This window comes from Lontra canadensis, unplaced genomic scaffold (assembly GCF_010015895.1).
Source record: "Lontra canadensis isolate GAN:19392208 unplaced genomic scaffold, GSC_riverotter_1.0 scaffold6, whole genome shotgun sequence".
Taxonomy (NCBI): domain Eukaryota; kingdom Metazoa; phylum Chordata; class Mammalia; order Carnivora; family Mustelidae; genus Lontra; species Lontra canadensis.
In genome coordinates this window covers 37,293,381-37,305,804 of record NW_022631000.1, presented here as the reverse complement: position 1 = coordinate 37,305,804, position 12,424 = coordinate 37,293,381, and the positions used below count along the sequence as shown (strand labels likewise).

General features: G+C 37.5%; 1 protein-coding gene across 1 annotated transcript in view; it reads right to left on the bottom strand.

Moving 5' to 3' along the window:
- Nucleotides 1-12,424, bottom strand: part of LOC116864732 (IQCJ-SCHIP1 readthrough transcript protein) — a 721,490-nt gene that overhangs the window by 504,897 nt on the left and 204,169 nt on the right. Inside the window, exon 4 of the mRNA XM_032852613.1 lies at nt 8,624-8,759. Within this exon, the coding sequence (XP_032708504.1) occupies nt 8,624-8,759 (136 nt within the window). The remainder of the gene's footprint in view (nt 1-8,623; nt 8,760-12,424) is intronic.

Sequence of the window (12,424 nt, the reverse complement as noted above, 5' to 3'; positions counted from 1 at the left end):
CAGGTGCCCCTATGCAATGAAATTTTTTTAAACGTTTCAAAGACATAGAAAAATCTTACTGAAAGGATCTGAGTTTATTTTCAAATGTTGGTAAGAAATTTTAACTTATTACTTTTAGATATTTTTCAGCTCTGAATAAAGTAACAATTAAAATTTTAACTATACCTACTCTGTATATGTAATTGGTGATAGTAAACATAGATACTACTTTAAAGAATGTGTCATAATGAGAAATGCCCATTTCTATTCTGTGTAATGTAGTTCTTTTCTCTTTCTGAAATATGTAGTCACACATCACACTAGAGGATTTTCAGTCATAGTTGACATTCCTGTCAGCTAATAGTTAAATAATCTAATCCCCTTTCATACCAACTAAATAATCTTCAGAACCAAAGTGAAGAATAATTTAAAACTAATCAGAGTTTATTGAATGTATCCCCCTTTAATAAAAACCAAACTGAATCAAACAACAGAAATCTTTCTTGAGGAGCATAGAATATACTGTCACATTTTTGAGAAAGAACCATAAGTTCAAAGAAGAGAAAATAGAATTTGCAAACACAGTGCCACTGGGAAAATTCCGTTAAACAATAGTGACTGTTTTGGTATCAAATCAGGAAAATTTTGCTTCAGCACTTCCCCAATGTATATCTTTGCCATGCTAAAACTTTGAAATAAAAATTGGGAGAAATATATTGATCACCTGCGTGTTCTGTTCATGTAAGTTTACTGAATAAAAGTTATTACTTTTTTGTAATTCCTATAACATAGTAACTTTTATACTTTAATGATAATGAGGATTACATTTTTTAAAAATTTTAAAAAATACAGAATCTCAGGCCTCTTCTCAGATATTCTGATGTAATAGATCTGCTGTGGTTTTGAAATCTCTACATACTTTTTAAAGTTCCCAAAGGAATTTTTATTTGAAAAATGTTGCAATAATTAATATAGTACAGTATATACAATCTTATAAAAATCAAAACAGGTAAAAAAAATCAATATTTATCATAATAAAAGGCCATGTCACATGAAGCATCCAATGTTGGGGGCTCTCTTCTCGTGTCCTCAGGCCCTAAATACTCCCACACTTCAATCCTCTCCATGAAGGTGGAATAAGTAACCCTGATTGGAGGATTAGGTAAAGGGACTGGGAGCCCAGTATCATTCTCTCTCCATCTTTCTATGGGATCCACCTCCCTGAACAAGCTCTGTGGGTGAGGCTGGCAGTTTTCAGTGCTCCCCACGATTGGTAGCTTTGCCTACAAAAGTCAATAGTAGGAAGCTCAGTGTTGTCACAAGTCAGAGTTATAACCTCAAATCCAGCTTTGACAGTAAACAAAGATGAGATTTTGATATAATTCTTCCTAAATCTCTTGCCTTTCAAAATAAGTTCCTAAATCAAGATGGGGAAAAGGAGTTATTTATTGGCTTCCTAAAATTACATCTCTGACACTGTTACATTGTTAACTAGGCTTGTCCTTTTTATTTAAACTCTACCAGCCAGTTACTATAACAAGTTTTACATGTGAAGTAATTATATTTGTATTTGCATAATATAGTTCTATATAAAAATCCTATAAAAAGGAATGTAAAAATTTTATTGAAAGTTTCAAAATGCATTCTTCAACTCCTATTAATTTTATTATTGAGCCACTGAGAAATTCCAGCTCTTTGAATTTTTATTCAACAAGTACTAATTCTAGAACACCATTTCCTGAAGTGTTCCATGGGTTAATAGTCTAAAAAGATATGACTCTTATTGGGTTTCATGGTCAAAGAAGTTTGGAAAACATGGAAAACAGTACCTCCCCCCACACACACACAAATTCAAAATATGTGTTAGGTTAGGAAGGCTCTAAGAGATCCTGGCATAAATAATTTGGCTTATTTTACCCTTTCCACAATTAACATCCATCAATATCCAATGAAACTAATATTCTAGGTACCATATTATGGGAAATTCTGCTCTAGGAGATATTTTAGCAGTCAGATTTTTATTAAAAATAATACCTAAAACCTTCTATACAATTAATCAATAAAATGTTATGATCTCCTATAAGTTACCAGTGCATCTGTGACAAGAATTGCCAACCAGAACCAGGGAATTATGTAAATTTTGCAAGAGCAAAGGTTGAGTGTAGTTGGGTGGTTGTATTGCCAGTGCTTGGCAAGGGGCCAGCACACAGTAGGCACTCAGATATTTGTTGAATGAGTGAACAGACAATGCAGACCCAATCTAGGGATGTGAATAACTAACCCCCTCTCTATTGATGTCTTATTTACAAAAAAAAGAAAGAAAGAAAGAAAGTCCAAAAGAGCCTTAGGCCAGTGAGCTTCCAGAATGAAAGGAATGCAATAGTAGATCTTCCTCTAGTGCTACCACATCCAACTTCTCCTTGGATCCTAAAGCATCATTCATACACACCCAGTGAATGAATTACTGATTTGTAATACTGAAAATGGATTTTATAACAGAGGGTGCACTCTTGGTCTTAACAAGGGGATTTGACACTATAGCTCACCAAAGCTGCAGAATAAGGACGGGATCTACATGAGGACAAAGACTGAGACAGGACTTGAGATAAAGTGGAAAGCAAACAAGTTCCTTCCCAACTCTCTTTATCAAAAGTGAGGTGCTTGATGCTTAGGTTTTTGCAACTATACTGAAACATCAATAACTTTGAGATTGCTAAGGATGCTTGATTATATTATTATGTATGAGTGAATCTGTTATCAAACAATGAATTGTAAATTTTGCATACCATTCTTAACCCCAAAAATGATCGGTATTAGCAGTTCTCAAAAAAAAAAATTGTAATCCCCAAATTGAAACAACATAGTTATTTTTAAACCTGTTGAGAAAAAAGGTCTTCAAATCCTTAAGTTAAAAGGACAATTTGAGAAAAAGAATCTGTAATATAAACCAATATTCAAAGATATAAAAAGGAGTGTTTTGGCATAAAGATAACAAATATTTTTATATATAAACATATTAATTCAAACTGTCATATAAGGTTATATATTATATAATGTGATTTCTAAAACTTTGGGAAAAATTTGTTCTCTAAGACCCTAGTTTGAAGAAAAGAGCATTCTATCCACTTTTATATAAACCCCAAGAAGTTTTCTCTTTTTACATATGATTACTATAGTCTCTGAACCAAAGTTTGGGGTTAGACTGACAATTTGTGCTATTTGTGGGTATGAGAGACTGGATGAAACACAGAGTTTGGGTAAGAACCATTAAAACTCGTGGGACCTAAGTTTATAACAATAGCTGGGCATAATACTGTAACTTGTCCCTGACCTGGAAAATCTAGGTTATTAAATTATTAAGTAGCACAAGGGTTACATTCTCTACAATTTCACAGCTTTCAAGACTATACTGGAAGAAGTCCCAGGAAATCTTTTAGGGTTTGAGTTCCCCCCCTACCCCGCCCCCAAAAAACAAGTGTGACTTTATAAGGAGCCTTTATCCTTTTAGTCCCAAAATTTTTCCTGATGTATTTAAAGCCAGAAGTTGTAAATTTCAAAATGGCCAATAAAACTTGAAGGTAATAAAGCAGTCTGAGTGCGGGTGTACATGCCATGTTTGGCAGACAGAAGCAGTACTGGCTTTTGGTAGCATACTTGGGAAGGTGTGGTGGATCACCTGGCTGCCTGTTGCTAACTATCCAGCAACTCTTGCTAAAGGTGAGGGCAACCCAAGCAGCCCCAACCATATGAGGGCTCCATGGCCTTCTCTCCAGGACAATCAAAGTAATGGGGTTTTTAGCTGGCCCAGACCACTGATCTTTGAACCTGCTCAGAACGTAATTTTTCCTGACCAGGAGTGAAGTAAGACCTTGTGGCTGGAGTTGTGCAGCTGCTAGAAGAGTGCTATGGCATTGACCTGCCTGTGAGACGAAGCCACATAACTCTGTTCACCCCAACATGCTGCAGATCCCCCCATTTTCTCCCCCAAATATGAAGGGAGCAGAGTGATCTAGACTTGCTTTTACTACATATATGGGTGTGGTCTCTCACAAGAGGCCTACTCACTGAGAAGCAAAAATACTTTCACCTGCTTTTACTTTTGGAACTTGAAAATTAGTCTTTACAAGAAGCAACACTAAAACAAATTCTTGATGTATTACTTTGTATTGTACAGTTCCAGTCTCAGAACATACATACATATTCTGGATATATATTTTTTAAGATACAATTTGGTTCTCGTGGATTCATCAATCTGAAGCAGGCAGTGTGCACCTTAATAGGAACAGAGTTAAAAATTCCACTTTTGCTCCTCACGAGATTTGCAGTGTTTTGAACACATGGAGTATTTTCAAAAATAGATACAGAATCCACTAACATTTATTGAGAGCCTTCAGGGTCTCACACTCTGTGCTACGATTTACATATGCAGTGCTATTTAATCTTCACAGTGATATCAATCCATCTCTAAATGGGTGTTACTTCCAGTTTGCAGACGAAGAATGGTCTCTTAGGTGGTACACTTTAGACTCACAAAAATTGTGGCAGAGCTTCTATTAAGTCATGTCCTGTTACTAAACCAGGGCTTTGTTCCATGAACCACAGAGTCCCCAACAGGTCACACCATAATAATATGGGAACCCATGAGAATAAGTAGGTGTGGCCAGGAAGATATATCCAATTAGAGACAAATGGAATTGAAAAAGTCGCCAAACAATCCAAAGATTCTTCTGAAATCTGAGGGCTATCCTATTGATTTGTGAAAAGGTTACCAAGTCATTTAGAAAGTACCATTTCATAGTTTCTGTCCATGATCTTCTATTAGACAAATTACAGATTTTTCAGAGCTGGGAACTAAAAGTATAAGTACTTGGTCATGTGAAATTGACTAATAACAAATACACAAATCACTTTCCACTATTGTCCTCTATGCAATAACTAATATTTTTATGATCAAAAAGTTCTTTTTTTCTCACTTTGACACCCACAAGCTCCATTACACAATAACTTGCTATTCGAAATTGTTACCTCTAAAATAAATTTTTCTGTTACCTCATGATACATTGTGGTATAAGGACATTTAACATGCAAATTGCTAACATAATTTCATATATATCTTCCCTCCTGTTGCTCTTTAATTTGGCACTGAGCAGCTGAGGTTTGAGGTTTTAATCAAAGAGCATTGAATGAGGCAATTTATAAAATCAAATGAGGATTCTTTTTTCAATTATTTCATTCACTGTTTATACCTACTAAATTGTAGAATAGTCTTAGAAATGCATTGATGCACAGATTATTTCTTCCTCTGCTTGACCATGTCTAAATGCAGGCTTATTTTCAAGTGGTACAATATAGTAGAATAGTGAAGCATGACAGCTACAGCCCAATGAGTAACTCAAGGCAAGTTAGTTATCTATTTAGGTCTCATTTGCAACAACTGTAAACTGGAGATACACCTCCTTCATATGGTCAGTGAGGGGATTAAGTGAAATAATCCGTGGAAAGCATTAGCAAGGTGCCGGTCACATCACAAGTGCTCAGCTCTTATTAAGATGATGACTTTGAGAGCTCATATTGAAACATTACTGTTCTTATATTTTTTAGAGCAGAAATACTCTCAGAACTATATTAACCATTATGCTTAGCCAAAAGAGAGCAAAAGCATGCAAGAGCATCATTCTCAGCTTGGCACAGGGACTCACCCAGCTCAGGTTGCTGGCTTCCCATGCAGCACATGCCTGGGCAGACAGCTCCTATAGGCAGTAACTGCAGCTCCTATAGACATGGGGCAGGCAGAGCAGCTGCAAAGGCCCACGGGTTAGAGAAGGGCAGACTGGCCTCCAATCGAGGCTGTGTTAGAGGACAGTAGAAGGTTAATAGTAGGGACAAGACAGGCAGCTGATCAAATTCAAGAAGACAGACAATAGTCTATGCAACAACAGTGACAGATCAAGCCCAGAGAAAGAGGGCTGAGTTCAGCAAGCTGAAGATAAACGGTAGGAGTTAGGGTCCCAGAGAATCCCCCAGGGAGATACCTCATTGAGAGCATTTGACCTGGACTGCAGGCTTTTACTCCTGAAGTTCCAAATGGACTCATTTTATTAGAGAAAACTCATCTCTTTATGACAGACAAGGTGGGCCAGGGATCATCCTTATCCTCTCCATGACTTGAGGTCTATCGGTCAGAGAGTAGTAAGACCAAGTCTTCCTATTTGGAACTCCCTGAAAGTATGTATGAACCTGTTGTGTGGTAGGCTGATCAAAGTAGAGCAGAGTCACTTTCCTTTCATGGGGCTGTGACCACCAAAAGATGTAAGAATAAATCTTCTGAAAGAGGTCCCAAACAAAGTCATGATCATGAGAAATAAAACAACTTTAACTAGACATACCAGCTCCAAACAATAAAGCTTAAAGTTTTTAAAAATTGTGAAATGCATATTTTATCTGCCTGACAAACTAGAGACTTGGGGATGTTCCAGCCACTTATATTTTCATATTTTATATTGCATATTTAGTGTCATGTTACTGCCGTCATCCATGCCAAAGTTGTTGTTATAATTAATAATCTCTACCAGAATTCTGGGCAGGGTCTGTTTGTTTTCTGAAGCTAATTCCAATAACGTTTTCTGAAAATGTCTTGATTCTCACTGTTTATAAGCAATCGGGAGTGAGCCAGACTTCCGCACAATGAAGAGAGTTATCCTGGTCCCATGAGCTCAGAGATCAGGTATGATGATACAGTGGTGGAGCAGGGTGCCACTCCCAATTCATCTTGAGACACACAGAAGAAACCAGCCTGCTGAGGACATTGGAGGGAGGAAATCTGCTCTTTACTAAGAAACATCAGGGGACGAAGAGGCCAGGCTAAATTAAATAAGGTAGAACTGTTAGCAAAGCTGTACAAAAGATATTGCACATCACGTTTATATGATGACCCATGGGGGAAGAATGTGCATTGATGCACAAAGATACTTAAGGTGCTAGAATCTAAGTGGTATAACAGGGTATATATAAAACAAATGTAGATTATCCCAGAATTTCAATAAAGTCAAAAGTTGATCACCCTAAAGCAACACTAAAGCCATCACATATCACTGGACCCAGCAATGGTTGATACTGTCAGGAACTGGGGCTTTGAGAAAATCGGAAGGCCATAAATCCAAACCTTTAACACACAGGCAGAATGATTTCTGATACTCAGTTTCCGTATTTCAAATAAAATATTCAGTCATTTAATTCCTATTAAATTAATTCTATTGTCATTCACAGCAAAGGCATCCTAAACACTTAATTTTCACATTATTTTTGACTTGCAAATCATGAGATAATTTCATACTTACCTGCAACATTTTCCAATATGGCTCCTCAACGCCCTCTAGCGATCATAAGACCAGTTCAAGTAAGTCATCCCCCCTCAAAATTGTTTTAAAAAGGCACCAAGTCACTGAGTGTTCAATTTCTGCTGTCCGCTAAAAATAGATCTCCTGCCACTGTTATTTGTACTCAAGTTACTGCTCTTTAGAATCCATAACAGACAAAACCACTTATTAAGGAACATGCAATTCAATCATCTGAAAACATGTCAAAGCAACCTTTGCTTGATCTCATTGTGAATACATTATTTTGGCCATTGGGGAGCCTTTTAACCATGAATAAACATGATTACAAAGTAGTCAAGAAACATTTTTTAAAAAAATAATACACTTGTATAGTTACTTCATTTCTCTTCCTAACTTCTTTCTATGTATTCCAGTGACTATCATACATGATTGCAAAGGCCATATTCACAACAATCTGTATTACAGTTGCCTGATCATTTATTTCCTACCACATTTGGTATGTTTGTTTGCTTGTTGTTGTTGTTTTTAAATAAAGACTTTCAGCAGATGTTCCCATTCATTAACTCTGTACAAGGGTTCTTAAACAGGAGGCCTCTGGGATCACTGATCTGCAGGTATGGTCTAGTCACATTTTAAATTTTCTTAATAGTTGCCAACATTTAAACATCTGAATTTATGGCATCCCTTAGGAGAAGAAATCACATTTGGCAGTGTCTGTCTATCCAACATCCCTGCTTAGCAACACACCCAGGATCTAAGCAGGACTCCCCCATTAGGTAAGGCCTGTGTTTTCCAGTAGCCAGTCACAGCTTAGCCCACATCAGCCCCAAGGATTTCTTACCTGGCCTCTGCAGGCATCTAAGTTTCAACTCCTGAGTTTGTGACCCGTTTGAATTCTTCCTGTAAAAGTTCTCTTTATAATCCTTATAACCAAACTAATCTTCTATCATATTAGCACAACAAAATTCTACCAGAGGCACAGACTAAAGGGAACACACTATTATAAAGAAGAGGAAAAAGATATTCTTGGTGATAGACAAATGCAAACACACAAATGAGTAGTCTAGGTTGAGGTCGAGTGCAATCGATTCCCTCAAACTTGATGAAGTACACGTTGTGCTTATGAATTAAGTCTTCATTCTCAGATGACAAACCCTCACCATGGGTTCGAATATAGCAAGTGAGCAATGGTGATAGACTTAACAACAAGCTACCTGTTCACATCTCAACATTTCCTTCTTGGAACCAAAGACCTGGTGATCAAATGATTGGCCAGTCAGGCCATAAAGAGATAACATGGCACTCACAGGTGTGCTGCTGTCCGAGAAGGTGTTCATGCTGGCAGAGCTGCTCAGCTTCTCTGAGGACACAGAGGGTGGGGACGGGCTCCTCTTCTCCAGAGGGTCCTGCCGCTGCAGGTACTCACGCCAGGCTCGCTGAATGCTGGAAAAACAAAACAAGATGGCATGTGCTCTGTCACTACTTGGTCACAGACTCAGAAAAGCACAAGAAGTCTGAAGGAATTGGCTTTGGAAACGGAAAATGGAACACACGGAATGTGACACAGGAAATCAGAAGACCTGTACTGTTTCCCTCTTACTGATTTGACAATCATGGACTAAGTTAAATCAGTCTACAAGAGTCATCTTAGTCAGAAAAAGTCATCAAAGTGAAACTAGTTTGCACATGTAAATGTACTTTGATTTATGGGACACAAAACCTTTCAATTTCTCATTCTATGTTTCAAATGAGAATAATAAATAGGCTAGCATATCCCTTATTCGTGCACTAATATAGCCTTGTTGAGAGACTCTTGAGACAAGGTCAGCCCTAGGCTCTGGCAGTGACTGCAGTGCAGCTCTAGAGGGTGCCATTTGCACTGACCCCCGAGGCGAAGGGAATCCCATGATGCTATGGCCCTGCTCTGGGGACAAGATAGTCAAGAGCCCTGTGGTCATGGATTTTTACATACTGTGGAAGGAAACAGGTAATATATGATAAGTAAATAAAGGAATGGACAGAGAAGACAGAATATCTTGAAGTGTTATGAACTATCCAAAAAGCTGAAACAACACATGATTAGGTGGCTATTGGAGATTTTACCCAAGGAAGCTTTTTATTTCCTGTGATTAATATCAAAACAAAGTCTTCTGCTTCCTATAATAGAAAGCTCTTCTTTGTGAAAGAGAAGTAATTTCTTTTTTCCACCTGAACTGGTTTCTAGTCTTTGAAATTAACATCTAGTTTTTCACAGGTGATCAGTGAATACAGTTCTTTTCTGGGAATTAACCAAACATGAAGACCAATTTTCAAGATTCAGCCTTTTAAAATAGTTTTAAATAGTTGCACTAATTCCACTACTCTTTCTTCTAGACTCCTGGAAGTATCTGATCTTCTAAATTCTTCCCAAACACAATCAAGGCAATCAAAGTTGTCTCTGTATAAACAAACTGATTTATTTTTACTTGGCTGAATGGTTCAAAGAGCATCAATTCTCAATGGTCAGAGGTTAGAAAGGGCACCAAAAAACTACCATGTTACTTAATTTATATTTGTCCCTAATTTATTAAGGCTCTGAATTAAAATGCTCAAGGTAAAGTCCAGAAGCCACAGTTAAACAATACCTTTGGATCAGGGGCCAATTTCCCCTGAAGCTATGAAACATAAGTTTCAGGGGTCCTTACAAGCCAGGATTTTCTTCTAAGACCCTAAGAGGGGCTCTCCATTGTATAAAACTGCAAAAGTAGATAACTTCTAGGATTTTTTTTAAGAGCCCTCCAAATTATATAGACACTTCAGACCCTATTAAGGCAGGATATGGTCCTGCTTTGGATTATATGTGGTTACTGTTTAATTATACAATGCTTGCTCAAAATACATCCTTATTTATTTATTTTCATCCTTATTTATTTTCTTTGGCTTAGGTACTTTAAAAGAATCTCAAGGAAGGTTCTGTAAGAGTTTGGTAGTCCTGTTGCTTCTTCAGGGACCCATTTTATTAGGGAGTAGCAAAGTTTTGGAAACTGTTAATAATTTCTACATCATCTAAAGTGCTTAGGGTCTCCCAAAGTCCTGATAACAAGTTCAGCCACTGGAGGGCACCTAATGTTTGTAAACCTGCCCATTAAGGGCTTAAAAAAAAAGTGGCATCGTAAAGGCTATTTTAAAAATATAAAACATTAACAAGGCATGGGACATGCATACATTTGGTGGTATTGAGGTGTTCTCTCTTTCTTGCTTATCGTCTTGATTATTCAGAAAATATGGAAAGAAAACGTAGTAGCCAGTTGAGTTTTCATTTTAGTTTATTGAACACCAGGGGGCAGTGTGATGCCTTTAAAGAACCAAATGATGCTGGGCAAAACCGAAGTGAGATGGGCGAAGGTGAATTTGCACTTAAAGCATCCCCTTCCCCCTCTTAGTTCTGTGGTGCCTGGAAAGTGACATTATCAGTTTTCCTTAAGCTAGAGACCAAGAAGACAGCATTCCTTTCTTCAGGTGGGTAGATATCCTATTTTAGCTGACAGAGAAATGTGACAAAATTAAATACCTTTAAAATGTGTATTAAAATCACCTATAAGCCTCCTCACCTCTTTAATACAAAAGCTATTTTTAATTTTTGAATATTTACCTTACTATCCCTATCCACATATATGGAAATAATTTTACTTATTTGAAAGCGTATTATACTATATTTTATTCTTTTTTAACTCAGAAGTTAAAAATGAGAGGTCAGGCACATCACTATTATCTAAATTGCTACATTGGATATTTTTTAAATGGTAGATCATGCTATTATTACTCTCTGAATCATAGAGAACTATTTACATCACACACTGTTTACTCCCATTTGGCCACTTTGTAGATTAAATTGTTCTGTTATTAGCTCTCTGAGTACAATCCCCAAATGCTATTTTACCGAAAGAGGGAATTAAAACAAAATGTAGAAGCACCTCATCCCTCAATCACGGAGAATCACTTTTCAGCCTTCTTATCCCAGCTGTACCACAATTCCTACTCACAAGTCTCCTTCAAGGCTGCAGAGTAAACCCTGAACACCAACTACCTTGACATTTTTATTTCTAAAACTAAGTCTTGCTATCAATATAATTCTTTAAAGGCTGGTTGCAGTAAAGGAGAACATCTTGTGTGTTTCTATATTTTGAATTATAAATATAGAGGCTTATTTCAAAGTACATGAGAAATACATTTTTCAATAATTTTTTTGCTTGTCCAACTCCTGTTTGTCTTCTATCACAGAGCTAGTGTTAGAGCCTGCCTCTGCCATCTCTCTGTATGTTCCTGTCCATCTCACAGTGGCTCCCTCCTGCGCTCATGGCCACTTGATGACTTACAGTTTGTGCAGTCCTGGTTGTCACTGGCTGTCCTTACATAGAAGATGCCCTTGCCTAGAAGACAGAGCTCTGTGAGCTGGGATGCTTAGAGAAGGTTTGAGGGAGTCCTGGTGCTTTAATTAGCCTCGAAGGGTAGAAGGGATTTAGACTAGTAAGAAGGATGAGGAAAGCCTAAGGGCAAAGCCTTGGAAATGAGGGTACCAGGCAGAAGGTAGGAGGTTTCCAGAGGAAAGTAGTGGGGCATGAGGCTGTGAAGACAGAAGAAGGATCCCAGATGTCTCTGAGGGTGAGCCTGGGGGCAGATTGGGCAGTACCTGCCCCTTGGGAGGGGGAACCCCATTCTGGCACAGTTGATTATTGCCAGATCTTGCTACTTATCAAGAACAGTCAGAAATCTGAGTTCTTATATGAAAGTTACTATTTCCTAAATCTTACCAAATAATTTTTATGACTTCAAAATACATTATTACCCAAGTAGGCTAAATTTGGGGATGGGAAAAAAAAGGAAACCATCAAAGAGGACAGAAGCCTGAGCATATTAGGAGATAACATCTAATTACATATAACTCTTTTTATGTGTATTCTCCCATTCAATCCTATCACAAGTGGAATGTGAGAGGGTGCTATTACCATCATAATGGTAGTTTTTACCTGCCTGACATTAATTTTTCCTTAATTTTGTTCCAGCATTCATTTTTCTTTGGGGACCCACCAATCCATGGGCACAATGTTGGGAGAGCCCACATAAGAATG